This window comes from Hyposmocoma kahamanoa, unplaced genomic scaffold (genome assembly GCF_003589595.1).
Source record: "Hyposmocoma kahamanoa isolate Upper Pololo Valley unplaced genomic scaffold, ASM358959v1 66, whole genome shotgun sequence".
Classification (NCBI taxonomy): domain Eukaryota; kingdom Metazoa; phylum Arthropoda; class Insecta; order Lepidoptera; family Cosmopterigidae; genus Hyposmocoma; species Hyposmocoma kahamanoa.
Genome location: NW_020653854.1, coordinates 21,030,107 through 21,047,616, shown reverse-complemented (window position 1 = coordinate 21,047,616; position 17,510 = coordinate 21,030,107). Strand labels below are relative to the sequence as shown.

General features: G+C 36.4%; 2 protein-coding genes across 8 annotated transcripts in view; one reads left to right on the top strand and one right to left on the bottom strand.

Annotated features, from left to right (window-relative positions):
- Positions 1-349: 349 nt before the first annotated feature.
- On the top strand, positions 350-5,236 carry LOC113232054 (bifunctional arginine demethylase and lysyl-hydroxylase JMJD6-B). The gene is made up of 5 exons (XM_026466679.1): positions 350-385; positions 1,056-1,247; positions 1,513-1,818; positions 2,253-2,382; positions 5,001-5,236. The coding sequence occupies exons 1-5, from the start codon at positions 350-352 to the stop codon at positions 5,084-5,086; spliced, it is 750 nt and encodes a 249-aa protein (XP_026322464.1). The 3' UTR covers positions 5,087-5,236.
- Positions 5,237-6,441: 1,205 nt separating this feature from the next.
- Positions 6,442-17,510, bottom strand: part of LOC113232092 (V-type proton ATPase 116 kDa subunit a) — a 42,245-nt gene continuing 31,176 nt past the window's right edge. For 4 of the 7 annotated variants that reach the window (XM_026466720.1, XM_026466722.1, XM_026466723.1 and 1 more), the window contains 11 exons: positions 17,034-17,173; positions 16,466-16,702; positions 15,828-15,940; positions 14,950-15,101; positions 13,002-13,138; positions 11,195-11,281; positions 11,094-11,099; positions 10,633-10,746; positions 9,358-9,484; positions 7,743-7,875; positions 6,442-7,328 (listed from right to left, as the gene is read on the bottom strand). In XM_026466720.1, the coding sequence (XP_026322505.1) occupies positions 7,229-7,328; positions 7,743-7,875; positions 9,358-9,484; positions 10,633-10,746; positions 11,094-11,099; positions 11,195-11,281; positions 13,002-13,138; positions 14,950-15,101; positions 15,828-15,940; positions 16,466-16,702; positions 17,034-17,173 (1,346 nt within the window). In that variant the 3' untranslated portion in view covers positions 6,442-7,228. The remainder of the gene's footprint in view (positions 7,329-7,742; positions 7,876-9,357; positions 9,485-10,632; positions 10,747-11,093; positions 11,100-11,194; positions 11,282-13,001; positions 13,139-14,949; positions 15,102-15,827; positions 15,941-16,465; positions 16,703-17,033; positions 17,174-17,510) is intronic. The other 3 variants (XM_026466721.1, XM_026466725.1, XM_026466724.1) reach the window with 1 other exon arrangement.

Genomic DNA, 17,510 nt, shown 5'->3' with positions numbered 1-17,510 from the left:
CACAAAAACATACAGTCGAATTGAGGACCTTTTTTGAATTCGGTTAAAATATATCAACTGAACTTGTACAGCTTATATTAATAAGTAAGTAGCTAAATATTTATTAACAGTAATTGATTATAAACGAATCCCAACTGCCACGAGCACATTTTTAAAGTGTAGTTTTGTCTTCGGTCTGTAAATCGAGATCTATCAATCTACAAGATTTAGTTTTGTTATTATAAAATGAGCAAGACCTTTTTTATATCTCCGACTCTCTCACGTCACATATCTCTCGTTCAAAGCTCTGCATCACGAAGGCTTATAAAAATCGCTGAAGAGTCCAATCTCCCTCACTCTATAACAGAACATGGGCGAGAACGCAACAATGAAGTACACAGCAAAGGTTTACGACAAAAAATATAAAACAGCGGAACTTAAAATTATCAAAATTTTAAACAAAATCGAAACTTTAAAACTCGAAAATTCGTATATTTCTCAAATAAAAGTTCCGAATAAAAGTAAAATAAAAAGTAGGTACCTTGATGTGAATTTTCTAAAAGATAAAACGCATTTCAAAGCGTTGTTCTTAATTATTCTTCTGTGCTTCATTTCTGGTTTGTGGTGGAAATACAATGAGATACAGGAAAAGGTATGTAGAATAGAAATTATTATTGATTTACGTTGAGTTGGAATTTCTTTAACAGTAAAATATTGAGGGTCGTATTCCAGAACTCTACTCAATGCTCAAGTCAGGACTTGCGCAGACTTGAGTATGATTTCAAGCACTGGAAATAGGACCCTAATGGCAAGGACTTGAGTATGATTTTCAGTGCTTTAAATCATACTCAAGTCCCGACTTGAGCATTGAGTAGAGTTCTGGAATACGACCCTGAGTGTCCTCAAAACGATTAAGTGTTGCTAAATTACCACTTCTCAGATAACCAAGAATCGCATTACATACTTTTATTGAGTGATTTTCCTGATTTACTGAGTAAATGTTTTCAGTTGTTTTGCTTCCATTGTTGCTATTGATACTGTATCGACCATCATATTAAGTACCTAATTTTTTTCAGTCATGCCTCCTCGAACTTCCATCAGAAGCGAAATCCCTTTTCCGTCCTCCGGAAGATTGTTCAGTGTGTATCGGAATAGAAGATGTGGTGCGTGTTTCGAACATATCATCACAGACCTTCGAAGAAGAGTACGCGTATAAAGCAAAGCCTATCATAGTTACTGACGCTACAGCAGGATGGAAGGCTGTTAATGTGAGTTTGCAGACCTATAAATCAAAGCCTGTTAAGAAGCCATAAATATGCATTTTTTATAGCAATGACCATTTCACTTTTAACTTTCAATATACTAGTACCTACTCTTTCTAGCGGGCTATTTAGAAGCGATCTAGGAACGAGGTAGGGGAGAGTCTATTGACATTGATACCTAAATACCTATTTTGAAGACAGAAAAAGCAATGGATATAAAAGCTCACATATTTGTTACAACATCTCGTGAAAAACTATAACCATTTTACAGGAATTCGATTTCAAATTCTTTGCCGAATTCTATCGCAATGAAAAGATGGGTAAACAAATCAACGATTGCTTTTATTTCGCGTATAAATCCGGACTAAACTCGTTACGTGAAGTATTTTCAATGGACGACAAAAGGGCCAACCTGTCTGGACACCCTTGGTATGTTGGATGGAGTACCTGCTATGACGATGAGACAAGGAAGCTAAGGGCTTATTATAATAGGCCCTATTTTCTGCCTAAGACTGCGGAAAGCGATATGGTGGATTGGATCTTTATGGGAGGACCTGGACAAGGCGCGCATATGCACGTAAGTGTAGTTTCTGTAAGTTTATCAGTACGAGCGCTAGCCCTTGCAGCCCGGGTGCAATCAATACCCTGGCGCTCTCTAGTAGGCATAGTAGGCTAGAAGCGAATTTTTATAACATTATACATAGTATAATGAACTTTAGGGTCGATTGTGTAACGTACAAACTAGAAAGGAACCAAAAATCACGTCAGGCGTCTTCCGCAGAATTCTCACGCATACTCCAGAATGCTAGCGCGTTCGCGAGAATTCCGTAGCGGCCGACGTAGGCAGTGTGACGTCAAACGTCGATGAAATACTAAAGCCTCAAGGCGCAGGCGCGTGACAGCTCGCGAATGTTCGAGCATTCCAGCAACCGGGAATACTCTACATTTTTTTTGGGCTCAAGTACAAATTCACAATATTTCCGTAATCAGTAAGGTATTTGTATTCTATAGGTGGACTCGGTACGTCACATGTCTTGGCAAGCGCAGATTCGTGGACACAAACAGTGGCAGCTGGCTCCACCCCCAGAATGCCTCTACCAATGCAACTGGATTAGCTTCACCGTCGCTCCGGGAGAAATTCGTAAGTTTATGCTGCAAAACACAGTCTCCGGCATGGGCATCCGTAATGTTAAAAAAAGGAATGATGAGGTGGTGAAATTTATCTGTTACTGTAGGTTAATTAACAAATTAGTTAATTTGCGTAGATTACAATGTGTGACAATTGACACACTACTTTGAGTCTATGGCGTTTCTTATTGTGTCCCTGTGTGACCATGATCAAATTTTTGAAATTGGACTAGTCGGGTACAAAATAACTGCCTCGGTGGCTGAACGGTTGCCACGCTGGTCTGCCATTCAGAGGTTCCATTCTCGGGTGAAATATTTGTACGGCTTACATTTATTTCTAAATGATGTTATCACTCAGTATGACTTGTTTTTATTTTCCCGATATTTCGGAACGGTTGCACGCTCCATGGTCACGGGTTGACTGGACGGCATACGGTCATACCGTGGTAAGAAACCTGATACTAGTGATAATCATTTAGTGAATAACCACGAAAGTCTTAAAATCTATATACATTTATTTCTCTCGTGACTTTGGGTGTAATTTGTAGTGTTCTATGCATGTGTCCATTGCACCCGCGACACAGGGTTTCCCTAGTGCGGGGCTACGAGTGTAAAAAAAATCAGTCATTTAATCAGTTCTAGTTACAAAAAACTAGATGTAGTCGGTCTGCCGTTCAAACGTTATTAACAGTTTTTACTCTCCACGCTGAAATAAGCTTAGGTGTCCTCAGTCCCGAGAACCTTAGCACAAAAATTTAGATCTAATGGCACTTCTTCTTCTTATCGATGGTATAGACTTGCAGCCCAGAAGTATGTCATGGTCATGTTTGTCATCGTGGTGAAAGGCTTACCAAACGGCGTAAGGTTTTCGCTGATTGTTATTCAGGTTGCGCCAGACGTACGCCAGACGCCAGTCAAGTGCACGTCAAGCCTGACACTTTGTACTTTGGACGTTCTTATCGTAATCGGCATGGAGTTAGATTTAAATTTTAAGTGTTAAGCTTGACGTGCTTGTGATCCTGTATCTACAGGGAATATGATTAGTAGGTACGTCTTACGGGGGGGCTCGGATGGTGCACCTGATGGCACTAAATAAAGTAGTGATTTAATCAGTTCTAGTTATAAAAAACTAGATTTGGAGGGAAGTATGGACAGAGAACAAATAAGTAATGAGAACGGACACTCTCCGCCCCTCCCTAACTTTAGATACCGCACTACGCCCCATACATTGACGGTCACATTGACTGAACGAGTACAAGGCTGTCGGCGAGATTTTATGTTACTATTCATAATAGTCGTGAATTGTGTAGTGTACGGCTGTTTATAATCATCTAAACGGGATAAAGAGAGGAGTTTCTGTTGTTTTTTGAAGATGAAACGAAGTAAATAAAAAATGTCTGAGACTCATTCAGTTATTGTTTTCTTTAGTGCAGAGTAATATAGGTATAATATAGATTTATTATATCAATATAATAAGACGCCATAACTTCGTGAGCTAGACAACGGTTCTAGAATTTTCAATTTGTATTGCCGATAAATATTACGTAGTCCAAAGTAGTATATTTTTTAAATAAATCTTCAATATTATTCTAGTTAGTGAATTAATAAAAAATATAATATTATATCGATATAAATACGTAATGAACATGTATAATTATTAGGATTATATAACATAATTATAGGTAACAGATTCGCGTTAGAATTTTCGCTATGTTGCCGCTCTGACCATGTAACGTAAATAGTACGAGCAAGTGATGGGGAACCCTGTCACTTCACACATTCGCGCGTGTGCAGATAGCGCCTTGCTGTATGTAGTAGTAGTGGTAAATAATTTTCGACCGTTGTATGGAGTGTCCGGGGTGTGGTATGTAAGTAAATTAATTTGGTACTCCGCGAACCCAATGAAAGTTAAATCGTGCAAAATGGCTATTTTTAAGGCGGCTGCCTTGTGTTGAATATTTTTTCATGCAGTTAATTTTCCCACTCTCCCTCTGCATTAAATTAATAAAATAAATAACACAAGCACAACTACTGTCACAGACACTACCACCAAAAATATATCCGACACGTGTTTTGCCTCTCCACGAGGCATCCTCATGGGCTGTTGATTGCGCGACTCTCTGCCGGAGAATTAGGCGTTACGCCATTTTGAAATTAAATAATATAATAATAACGCACACACATCAACCTAGCCCCGCACTAAGGAAACCCTGTGTCGCGAGTGCCATGGACGCACATAGACAACCACAAATTACACCCAAACTCACGAGAGAAATAAATGTAGACCATACAAATATTTCTCCTGGCCCGGGAATCGAACCTGGGACCTCTGCGTGACAGTCACGCTAAATTAGAAAAATGTTTTACTATCCACGATTGAATAAGCTTATTATTATTACTTTTCCTTCATGGCGGTCACTAGGTTCCGGCGGTACCATGCTTATTTTTTATCTGTAATCATTTGAACAATGGACCGACTAAATCTTGTTTATTGCGACTACAACCGACTAAATGGCAACTATAATATAAGAATATTTTTAATTTGAAAACCCGAGCATGATCACGCTGGAATAAAAGAAGCGAGCCTAATATTATTATGGCCGTGTAATATTATTATTTTCGTTGTTGCAGTGGTGGTGGACACAAATCGATGGTACCACAAGACGAATGTGCTGCCTGGAGACATAAGCATTACTATTGGCGCAGAATACGATTAAAAGTATTTTACATTTTCTACATTATAAGCTGGTGTTTATAAGCTTGGTTAAGAAACTTTGAGATTCTTAACCAAGATTATTTCACTCACATTGTATTACATAAAATCAAATTTTGTGTAAGGGAGGTCGTAAAATAAATCTGTGAAATATCTTTCTTTTATCTTAACTCTTATATTTTGAATATTAGCTTCTTATTGTATTGATGTCATACATTATAATGCTTGCCATTGTGGTGAAAGCATTTGCTAATCGACGTAAGATGCGTAGGCTCCTTTCGTACCCCCCCACAATTACACGAACATTATGGGTCATGAGCCTGAACTAAATACACAAATAACAAAAAAATTACATTACAACGAATACTGGTAAAAAATGAAGAAGACTGATTTCTATTACCTATCGAAGATTAGATTAAAATTTGATTAATATTATACCAAAACGTTTTCAAGTAAATCGCGAACCTATTGAAATCATTTCCGAAAAAATCCGGATTACCTGGAATCAATGAGAAATCAGTTTTCCAAATCTGGATTTCAAATATGGTACGGATTTTTATTTTCTAATAAAAAACCACCGGGGTAGGCAGAGACTATGGACCTCCATTTGCTACGCTCGTGCCAAACCTCCTTCGCCTCCTCCACTCCTCCCACCCTCAAATTTTAACTACAAAATACGTTCGTCGTCGTCGAAATTTTAGAATTAGTCGCTGCTTTCTTTAGAAGATATTGGATATTAAATTTCGCGACTAGAACCTACCAATTCACAACTTTTTCTGGGTGCAGTCAGATCTAAGGAGCTGTGGTTCTCGAGATTTAAAAATGGTGCCGGGAATAAGCTTATTCCAACGTGGACAGTAAAACACCAACTTCAAAACGGCGTAACGACTAAATCTAGTTTTTTACGCCTAGAACCATTGACTTAAGTCAATGCCTAGAACCGACTAAATCACGACTTTTTTAGTGTAATCAGTAGGGCTAGCACGACAGGCGCGAGTTGTGCGAGAGCGACATAGAAGCGCGTGATATTTCTATTCTCTTTACAAAAATAGCTGTATTTCGCGCTTTATGTCGATGTAGCCGTAGGGCTGTAGAGATCTAAGCTAGGTGTTGAAGTTCTCGAGATGGAGAAACGGTGCCGCTGGAATAAGCTTATTCCAACGTAGACAGTAAAATACGCTATAACTTTTAAACGGCGGACCGACTAAATCTAGTTTTTTGCGACTAGAACCGACTAAATAGTAGCTGTTTTCTGGCTAGTCAAATTTCAAAAACTCAATCATAGTCACGCTGGAATAAAAGGCACGCGGTTTCAGATATAAGTTACAAATAAAACAAAAATTTCTATGCTCGAATGAAACGTTTATTTATTCATAACCACATAGGAATACTACATGCATACTACTTTTAAGCGCATTGATTATTTCTTCAACATCTACTGGAATGATAATTATATTATGTATTCACTTCTAACACGTACTCGTTTACTGTTAATAACAATTAGAGAGAGCCTGGGACATACAATGCGATTTATAAAAATAATTTAAGTACATCGGGTTCAGTAAGAATACAAAACAAATTATAATTCACACATTTATTACCTCTTACAAAAAACTGATTAAATAAAAAAAAGGTTTCTTCTAACAAAATATAAAATTTCGCCCGCGTACCCTTGAAAGAAAGGAAATTTACAACAAACGTTTAAGCTATAAAATCGAGATAAGACTTACTACAAGATAAAGTTGGAATTCTTAAAGAACATTCTACCTATACTTTTAAACTTCGTGAAAGGCCCATTGCAAAGCTGCCACTTCGAGACACATTGAAAATTCATAAATAGTAATTCTTATTATTATAACGAATACAGCTTGCATACACTTACTAATTAAGGTTGTTACTTTTTGCGATTATTAAACCTTCTATGGTACTACAATATTTGTTACATCTCGCTCCCACACTACGTCATCAAAATGTCATAAATAGGACAAAAATTAGAAGTATGTATTAATAAACGAGTCGATTTTCTGGGGTTAATATATTTTTGAATGAAATTTATACAAGTCCCGGGTTGGGCGCCACTTTTACAAATTTGGCGCCCATATTGCAGTATAACGAATGATGACATTGTGGAAGTTCATTGTAGAAATTACTCTTCTCCGGTGCCCGCGGAGTCAAGGATCACTTCGAACGAGAAAGGTTGGAAGAGGTAGCCCTCACCTTGGTAGAATTTGCTCTGGAACTCCACCCTGAAGAAAGACTCATGTTTTATGTATGTAATGATCACACTGGAGTAATCAGTTCCGAGAACTTTACTACTTTCAAAGTTAATAACAGGGCGCATTATACACCATTTCTCTAACTAATGGGTTTTGTAAATTAGTTTAGATATCCATAGCAAACAAGTCGCCTCTGTCAAAGTTGAGGAGGGAGTAACTCTATGTATTGTACGATTTACGTATGTAAGCATTAGCCTATTTGATTTTGACATGATTGGACGAGTAGCTTCACTTCGTGCGCCCCATAATCTACCTATAGGAGTTACACTCTCTCTCTCTGGTCGTTCCCCCATATCTGAGGATCGTGGTCAACTTCGTGCCACTTTTGAAACGGGTGTAGGAGTTACTAGATTATGTGATTTATGGTGTTTATAAACAACATACCAGTGCAAACGAAGAGTGTGAAGGAAGGCGGAGAGACCCTCCATCAACACTAGGATGGCGACGGAGATGGCGGCCCACCCCGCAAACACTACGTATAAGATGATGCCGCCCTCGTAGCCCATTGACTTCAAACCTGAAGCGAATATAAAACCATGTAAAGTACAAGCCTACCGCATCACAGAGTCGGTTCCTGAGGTAGCTGTGCGGTACGGGAGGAGTGACAGTTCACGTAACCAGTTATTTCGCGATGTACACGCGATAATTTCAAGTTTCTGACGATATTCAATAGCAAGTTGATTGAAAAAATTAGCCAACCTAATTAGTCAACCGTTGTTATGTGAAACGATAATAAAAAAAAAAAAATTCATTCATAAGTAAAATGAATAGACAATCCACAGTACATGGCTTTATACATACACCCTTTGTAAATTAAAATCAATTTTTTCAGCACTTATAGTCAGTCTTTTTTGAAGACAGAGTAAAATGTCAGTTTACTGCGGAAAAATCTTGCCCGCTTGCGAGCAGCTAGTGATTGCAGTCGATAAATATTCTATCGACTATCGACTGAATATTGGCCACAGTAATGAAATATATAGCCGAACTTGTTTCATTTGAATCATCCTCGACCCATTATTTATCCAGTTATTGCGCACAACTTCTTTTAAATTGTCAATTTTTTATACATATAATATAATTAAGTTTATACATCATTGACTTACAAATAAATGGACGACGGGTCTAATACAAAAACCACGAAAAAAATGTCCCAAGTCAACCTATTCGAAATTTAAATTGTAATGTAATCGCAGTATCGCGCTGTCAGTAGAACAAATGAAGACTAAAGCGGAGTTTGGCGCTCTGTATACGATTTTAGCGCCTTACAAGTGCGGACACTTTTTAGCGCGGACCCGACGTCCATATAATTGTAAGTCAATGTTATACATACACTGTATTTACAACTATGTTTTAAAAATACAAAAAGGAAAAATATTTTGAAGTTTTTAATTTTAATTCAATATAGATAATCAAATCCGGCTATTCTTGTAAAAAATCTGTATGTATATGAATAAAAATTGATCTCGATACTAGTAGACCAACTGTCAAAATAAGTATAAAGAAAGCAATAACGTAATTAGTAATTATTAGAACGCCGTAACATTCACAATTCAGTAATTTTTGGCAAAATTTTGTCTTCTTTTTTACAATCTATAGATAAAACTATCGATAACTTTTTTTTTTTTTTTTAATTTATTTAATACTTTTACAAAAACTTAAACATATTACAACATATTCTTAACTACATAACTATTTAAAATTCTAAGATAACTGGCAAGCCTACAAACGTCATTTCACTCCGTCTTTAAAAAAGACGGACTATACATACACTTTTACTCATTCACTAATTACTTACAATTCTAAGAAAATATAAGTCGAAGGGGTAAATAATATACGTATACACGATTTTGTAACTTATTGTATACATCAGTAGATGGATAACTTATAGGATGTAAGTTAATTATCAGATCTGTCACTAAAAGACGTAAGTAAACTGTGAAAAGAACGGAATTATGGAAAACGTATTTCAATCAAGTGTACACAAACGACAATTGTATACCTTTCCTGAGCAGCATGTTCCACGCGACTTCAGCGAGCTGCGCATGCGCCAGCGACAACGCCCAAAGGCGCAGATACGACGCTGTGTGGGAAATGCTACCCAACACGTACTCGATCGTGTGGATTGCCTGTAAGATTTAAATAGATCATAAACGAGAACCTACAATAAAAATTGTTACTCAACTGACAAATGGTTATAATTCGAAAGTCGGGCAAGACAAAAATATATTGTCGTTAGTGTTCTGTAGAAAGGGCGAAAGGGCATTTCCAAAAATTTTTAGGGTTTGTTGTTTTATAAAAATGTTTTAATTTTACACGGCTATTTTAAAATATTTATGTCCTGTTTTAAATTCAATTTTAAACCTTAAACTTCATTAAAACCAAAATTGGATTTTAAAACAGGACGCAATTATTTTGAAACAGTCGCTAAAACCTATAACATGATCCCGTGAAAAATTTCTCGAAAAGGTGCTTTCGCCTTTTGTTCTAAACACCGACGAAGTATCTTTTTGATCTTACAAAAGTTAACCGTGTCGTCAGATGGTAGAGTATTAATTATCTTGTGTAGTGTCGGATTTGTCTCGTTTATTAAGCCATATGTTCGTCGCATCTGGCAGAGGCTAAAGAGAGAATAACAGACCATACAAATATTTGTGCTAGCCCAAAGCAGGATGGGGACTTAAAAGAATTAAAGAACCTTCACTGATGAACGGGTTAAGTCAAAATGTTTTTCAGCATTGTTTAAGCAATCATCATATTTGAAAAAAATTTTAGTAAGTAAAAGTTACTACAATGTAAGCGAATATTTAAACTATAAACAAATATGTTCCTATTAAAATAATTAATGTACACTGTGTATTTAGGTCAACTAAACTTAACTTTACTTTTCTTTTAAACTTGTATGTCATACAAGTATAAGTATACTAGGCATAGATGCGACCGCAATATTTTGTTATTGTTATTAATTTTATTTTCTTTGTTAATAGCATATATAGATATTTATTAATCTTTCACTATAATAATATAGTATTACAGTAGTTTATAATAGCTTTTTGTATAAATTGTATTTTGTTTCTTGTAAGGTTTTTGAAGATTTTATTTGTTAAATTTTGCCCTCTCTGTGTGTATGTGTGTGCTATATTGTAAATTTTTGGGAATGCAATAAACTATTGAGCAAGTGATAGTTCAACTAACTATATATAATTAACAATAGAGTCCGTATATTCGTTAATAGATAATGTACCAGCGCCCATGTAATACTTCTACTGCCACATACCTGGTGGATGAAGACCTCGGTGATGTCCTCGTCGTGGGGCGCCTGCGCCGGCACGACCGCGCCGCCCGCCGCGCCGTTCTCCGCCGCGCCCTCAATCGTCTGGTGCCCTTGTGTCTGTTCGCAATCAATTACACATTTTTATATTTCAGTTCTATAAAGTTTTTCAAACATCAATAGTATTTTTCTTCTCAGATAAAAGATTCTACAGAATCGGATTTAATAAAGCAAAAAAGTTACGTTGTAATATTGGCAGAGAGCATTTCGAATATTTAATATTCAACTGATCTCGTTTATTAACAATATATATCTATTCTAAATTTATATTATAGTTATATTAGAACTCAATTTGCTAAGGTGTAAACAGATTCGCTTGACTTTATGACGACCGATATCGTATGTTTTGCAACTGACACGAGTTGATCGTCAAAAAATCGATCAAATCTGTAGGCACCTTTACTTACCTCCAACTTTTTATCAATAAGAAAGCATGGAACATTAAGAAACATGTACATCGATTCCCAAAAGTCAATGTTATGAAAATAAAAAAATAATGTGTGCTTACAGCGCGTTTCTTCTGCTCCTTCATGATATAGTACGGCTTCATGAACAGCATCACCGGCACGCAGCAAAGAGCCAAAATTACGAAAATCTAAAACAACACACGCTATTAGTTAAACGGTATTTATTTGACGACGAATCGTGGTAAAATACTACAAATGCTTCTCAAAACCGATAAATCGGTTCTTCTCCGCCTACAAAAGATGACAGGACAAATTAACAATAAAGTAAATGTGTAATTTCAAGCTTTCACGATAAATGAATTCATGTATTCTAATAAAACTATATTAGTTATTATGAGAAGACATCTGTGAGTTTTGTAAGAATCGGTTTTGCTTTGAATTAAAATATTAGTGACCTTTTTGAGTCTATCAGGGCATTGTAAATATTACCTAACCCTATTTCGCAACCTTCGTGTAAAAAGGCCACATATATTTAACCTTCAAGGTCGCACAAACCTGCAAGCAATGCACCCATATCAGTATTATTGACTTCACGAACTCCGTGGTGGAGCGGCTTGCACACCGGTTTTCATGGTGTCGCCACATCTGAGGTCCCGGGTTCGATCCTCAGCTAGGTCAATGTAGAAAACTAACTTTTCTATATTGTCTCGGGTCTGAGTGTTTGTGGTACCGTCGTTGTTTCCGATTTCACAATTTCCGATGACACAAGTGCTTTAGTTACTTACTTTGTAATCAGAGCAACGCATGTGATGTTGTCTAATATTTATTTATACTTTTCCTATTTATTATTATTCTAATTTTACAGGCCTTAAATCACACCCTTGGTGTAATAAGGCCACATTTGTAAAATTACAACTTTTCAGTAGAGAGGTTTAAAAATGCTACTAACGGAATTTGCGAAATTTCATTTGTACTTAATTTCTTTCATGAAGTTCATATAATTTTTATGACTTTTGTGTGATAAAAGCACTTTTGATGGATGACATTGGCTTTTGAAAAATATGAATTATGATGACAAAATATGGGTCTACAACATTGACTTACAAATAAATGGACGACGGGTCTATACAAAAATCACGAAAAAAATGTCCCAAGTCAACCTATTTAAACGTAGTGACATGTAAAGGAATATGAAAAAGCTAAAACGTTGAATTTAAACTGTAATGTCATCGCAGTACTGTCTAATTTTGCTTGCTTCGCTGTCAGTCGAACAAACGAAGACTAAAGCGTGAATACTCTGTATACGATTTTAACGCCCTATAAGTTCGGACACTTTTTAGCGCGAACCCGATGTCCATATAATTGTAAGTCAATGGTCTACAAGGACAAATTGACGCGGCAGTAGAACTCCTTGTGAAAGAGCTCGTCCAGAGAAGTACTGCCACCTTGCCTATCTCTGCCTCCAGGCAGTAATGTCAGCATTACTGTGCTCCGATTTTGAAGAGTAAGGGTGCTGGTGAAATTACAGGCACATGGGACTTTTCAACTTATGTCTCATGGTGACGGGCGCAGTGGCAGAGCCCCTCAGATCTTTGCGATTTAAACCTCTGAATGCCATTGCAACTGTTATGAACAGGCGTGTAGTTTACTTTAGGCCCACGACTTGTCCGCCCCGTCACGTAATATTATAAAAAAAATAATTATAAAGGGCACATTGAAAAAATGTGCAATTGCCAATTAAATGGAACACTCTCCGTGATACGTTCAATTAATATACAATTTTTTGGTCAACTTTCACTTCTGTTTGAATTTATTTTATTGTCATGTGTTGTTGTGTAACAGAGATTGTATTTATCTATCTCTCCTATCTAGCGATGTTGGGAGTTGAGTTTTATGTACACAGCTCACCTTCTGTATAACCATCTGCCCGCCGAACATGGCGACGTCGCACTGAGGTCGCGTGTTCGGGTCCGTTTTGAACAGCATCATGTTGATGAACGTGATCAGAATCGATGGTGCGCAATACCCGCTCGTTTTTACAATTTCTGTTTAACGAAACACATTTTTAAAATAGTTACATGCCCTAGTTTGTTTGACTATGGTAATATAAGAGGATCGAGTATATACCCAGAAATAGAGACGAAATGTCATTTGAATTAAATGTAATTTGTTTGAAAACTATTCTGTCGAATCATTACGATAACAACTACGCTCCGATTGGCCGGCCCGAATTCGAAACAATTGACGGGTGTCGTCAATTCTTTCACTTCGAATCAACCAGTTTGAGCTTTGCTATAATCGACGAAAATTGAAAAATTACATATTTAATATTTAATTACAGATGAAATGTGATTCCGTTTCTTTTGTAATTAGATGTTTTGCTGTTTTTCCCACAGCACCAAATGGAACAGCCCCCCATAATTAGAGGTGTTAACTATATTACAATAAATACAGAATATTGTTGGTATATACGGAGACGTACACACAGGTCAGTTGTTGGCGCTGTACTATTCCAGCTTTCTAATTTGTGATTTCAATGCAAACGACAGTTGATATTTAAAAGTGATATAAGGCCCATTTGCCTGATGAGTTGCCAGGTTAGGATGGCCCATGTTTCGTCTTTATTTCTGGTTATATACTCGGTGTATAAGACTCATTAATGCAAAATTAATACAACAAGAAAGACGAACAAAACAAAATACAAAATTCCAAGCCACCACTACAGGCGTTACGGTTGATGCTGATTATTTCTGGTGTTCATATTTGTTCCAACATTTAGGTGTAAATGTGATCTTTAAAATGGGAATTGTATCGTTTTTTAAACCATCATTATTCATGAAATAAATACATTTTATTTATTTTTAATTGTCACACTGCTTTGCACAATTCTCTTCTAAAGGAGGGTTTAGGCAAACGTCTGCCATGTATATACATATATAGTCTAACTTAGTTGAAAAATATATAAAAAAATTTTTTTGCATATAAAGAGCATACCCTATTTAAATGTATAGTTAAGTGTTATTTACAGAGTAATTATTGTAACCGAACTATACAGGATTGTTTGTAAAATACTAACAGTCTTGCAGGACTATATTTAAACTGTTTCCGAGGCCGGCTATCGGACATCCACGTAGCGTAACCCGTCGCAGACAATACGTGTAAATAATAATTAGTCATTAGTGTTTTTATTGTATTTTTATGTACGTTAGTCTATAAGGTATGTATTTATGGGTCTTTGTTCCTGAATACAAATAAATAAATAAAATTAAAAAAATACATTATTGACATCTTAAACGACGACTTTTGTTCCATGACTTTTTACAAAACACAATAAATTTACCAAAAATAAAACTGAAGTTTTTGTGGTACTATCTGTATTTGGTAATAACTTATAGGAAAGCTTAACAGGTATCCTCACAACGTTTTCCTTCACCGAAAAGCTCATAGTAAATTCCAAATTAAATTTCGCACATAAATTCGGAAAAACTTAAGAGGTGCAAGCCAGGATTTGCACCCTCTACTTGAGAGACGATAGTTTAAACCATTAGGCTACCACGGTTTCTATAAAGTATTTGACAAATAATTCTGTATAAATTAATTTCAATAAAAATGTTAGTTGCGTCTTTTTTCGTTCCAAGGGCAGAGGGCATCTATGGGTTCATAATGATACATAAGTGGGTACAGCGGTCCCCACTTATGTATCATTATGATACAGCCCAGAGCCTAATAAATATTTGTCGAGTTTTAGGTCATAAATCTGTAAGTTATGGTAGTTATTGGCCTGGCTCTTCGTTCCCTCCAATGCTGTACTTTTTGCTTTGCAATTAATTATAGGCTTAAAATAATATAAACTTACCGGGTTCCTGACTGCCGAAATGATCAGGTCCGCTGGATCCGTACGTGGTCCACTTGATGAACATAAGCAACACCATGTAGAAGAAGAGAAGAACCAGGAACAAGATTTGAGGAATGAACTCAACGTAGATGCTGATGCGCTTCTTGAAGTACCTAGTAATGGAAAGATATAATTATGACTTTGTGTTGTGGTAAAATACTGGGTAGTGAGACCCAAAATAGAAGTTTTCAAGTAATTCGGCATTAATAATCGAAAAATACGAATTAAATTTGTTTTTTTTTTAATTGATAATACCGAAGATACCGGTAGTGAACTATGAGATCCCAGACACGATTGACTAAACTTCTCTTGATTAAAAAAAATCTAAATAAAATAAAATAAGCGTCATTCAATTATTATTATTAGAGATATTTTAATTAAATTTTCTCTCCCGTGTTGTGTTTTGAGAGTTTAAATCGATACCTGCAATGAACATTACGCCAACTTTATTTTTTTGGTAATTTTCTGTTATTTTTGTAAACATCCATATTTATTTACTAATACTATGCTCCACGAATTTTGTGAAAAAAAATAAAGAAACAAAAAACAAAATTCGAAAAAAACAAAAAACAGATTTTGTGAAAAAAAAAGAAACAAAATAAAAACAGAACTGGTCCAAAAATTTAGTTGGCGTAGTGTTCATTGGAGGTATCGAAACATCTTACAATAGCACATGTCTGGGGGTCTACCTCACACGCTTCGAAACCTAGGATCATTTCGCATTGAGTGATTTTCCGATTCTTTTTTGTTGTTGGTGTTGACTTTTAATCAGAGTGGATTATAATTTAATGGATATGGGCCCAGACATCTCTTGGACTGCGAGAAGATAGAGGACTCACATGTAGTTCCAAAGCGAAAGCGAAACACCGAACAACATGTGGAACACGCCGATAATGATGGATATTTTCATCTTGTACGCATTCATGAAGATAATCTTGTTCGCTTCTGCCAGCTGAAACCGATAATTCAAATTTTATAAAGCTAGTTAATGATACGAGTGCTGAAGTTCGCTACTTATTATGTGCCAAACTAAAATTATGGCATCGAACATAAATTTATATGCGGAATAATGAAGTAGGTTAGGCCTATTGCTGTACAGATTGACCGACTTATTTGTAATATACCGATGACTACCGACAGCCACACACCGGCCCCACCCTTTAATATTTTTCATGATTTAATATTGAATATAATAATAGAAACAACTCATTATCGCGCAGCATCTACCTTTTCGATGCCTTACTTTCTCAAACTCGTTAACTTATAAAGAGTGATGCATTACTTTAAGAATAGGTAAAAGCAGTGTATTAATATGAAGGAAATGTGACGTGAAATCAGCCTGCAAAATTTGTATATACTATCCATACGAGTTTGAGAAAGTAGGGCGCTATGCATTGATTCATGCTCTGCCACCGAAGCGTCTGCATTGCCACAGATGAGCCATACAGCCGAGTCATAGTAGTAAAATTGGACTCACCTGCCAGACAGGGTCGATACCAAACGGATAAGGTTTCTGTATGTAATCATAGGAATCAGGATTCAATTGCAACAATCGGTTCGTTTCAAGCGTTGACTGGTTATAGTTCTGACGCCAGGATGATCCGAAGATGTTCAAGCTCTTTGAGAATATGTCATTGTACATTAGACCGGTGTACATTGAAAACAGACCCATTAGGAGGATGATGTAGCGCCCGCCGAAGAATATATTCCAGATCTGTTGAAATGGATAATTTATTAGCATCTATGTTAATCTCAGAGCATATGCTTATACCTTATACATTCGTCGTTAGAAGTCGTTGGAGTCGATGTGACCGCAGTCGCAAAAAAAGTTGTTGTTTACGATGTTAGCAATATAGTCCTGCGAGGTCATTACTATTTTACAATTAATCTGTATAAGGTGCTAAGTAATTCGGTCGGATAATAAATTTTAGTTTGCATTTGAAAAAACTTTTTTACTTAAGCGATTTTCAAATTTTATTTTCCTGTACCTTAAACTAATTTGTCTTAAAATAATGATTGCTGGACTACTCGGTATAGTATGGTACCTCGCTGTCAATCTTCTTTGCCTGCAACGGCTTCTCCTTGTAGCACATCCAGAATCCGAACGCGGCCATGATGGCGCCGTGGCCCAAATCACCGAACATCACCGCGAATAGAAACGGGAATGTGATTATTGTATATGGAGCTGTAAATAAACAACTATTGTTAACTTATGCACGTTAACGTATACAAATCTATAGCCTCACCACTATAGCACAGCTTTCAAAATATGGTCCACCCACAAACCTGAAAAATGTTACAAACGACGAAACATTTGGGTATAAAACGTTTGTGACAATTTTCAGGTTCGTCGGCGTGTCTTGTTACAAATGTCATTCCATACGCTAGCTATAATAGACACTCATTGTCTATTAAAGCGGTGCCAAAAAGTGCTGTGGTTCAGCAATCAAATGTGAAAAAATGTGGAATAAATTTAAACTAGTATAAGCTGCCCGAACTCTCCATAACAAGTTGAAACCAAT

Excerpts from the sequence above, each read along its gene's own strand:
- LOC113232054 (XM_026466679.1), top strand. The coding sequence starts at position 350 with ATGGGCGAGAACGCAACAATGAAGTACACAGCAAAG. Across the intron at positions 386-1,055 it reads CAATGAAGTACACAGCAAAG|TCATGCCTCCTCGAACTTCC; the intron begins GTTTACGACAAA and ends AATTTTTTTCAG. Across the intron at positions 1,819-2,252 it reads GACAAGGCGCGCATATGCAC|GTGGACTCGGTACGTCACAT; the intron begins GTAAGTGTAGTT and ends TGTATTCTATAG.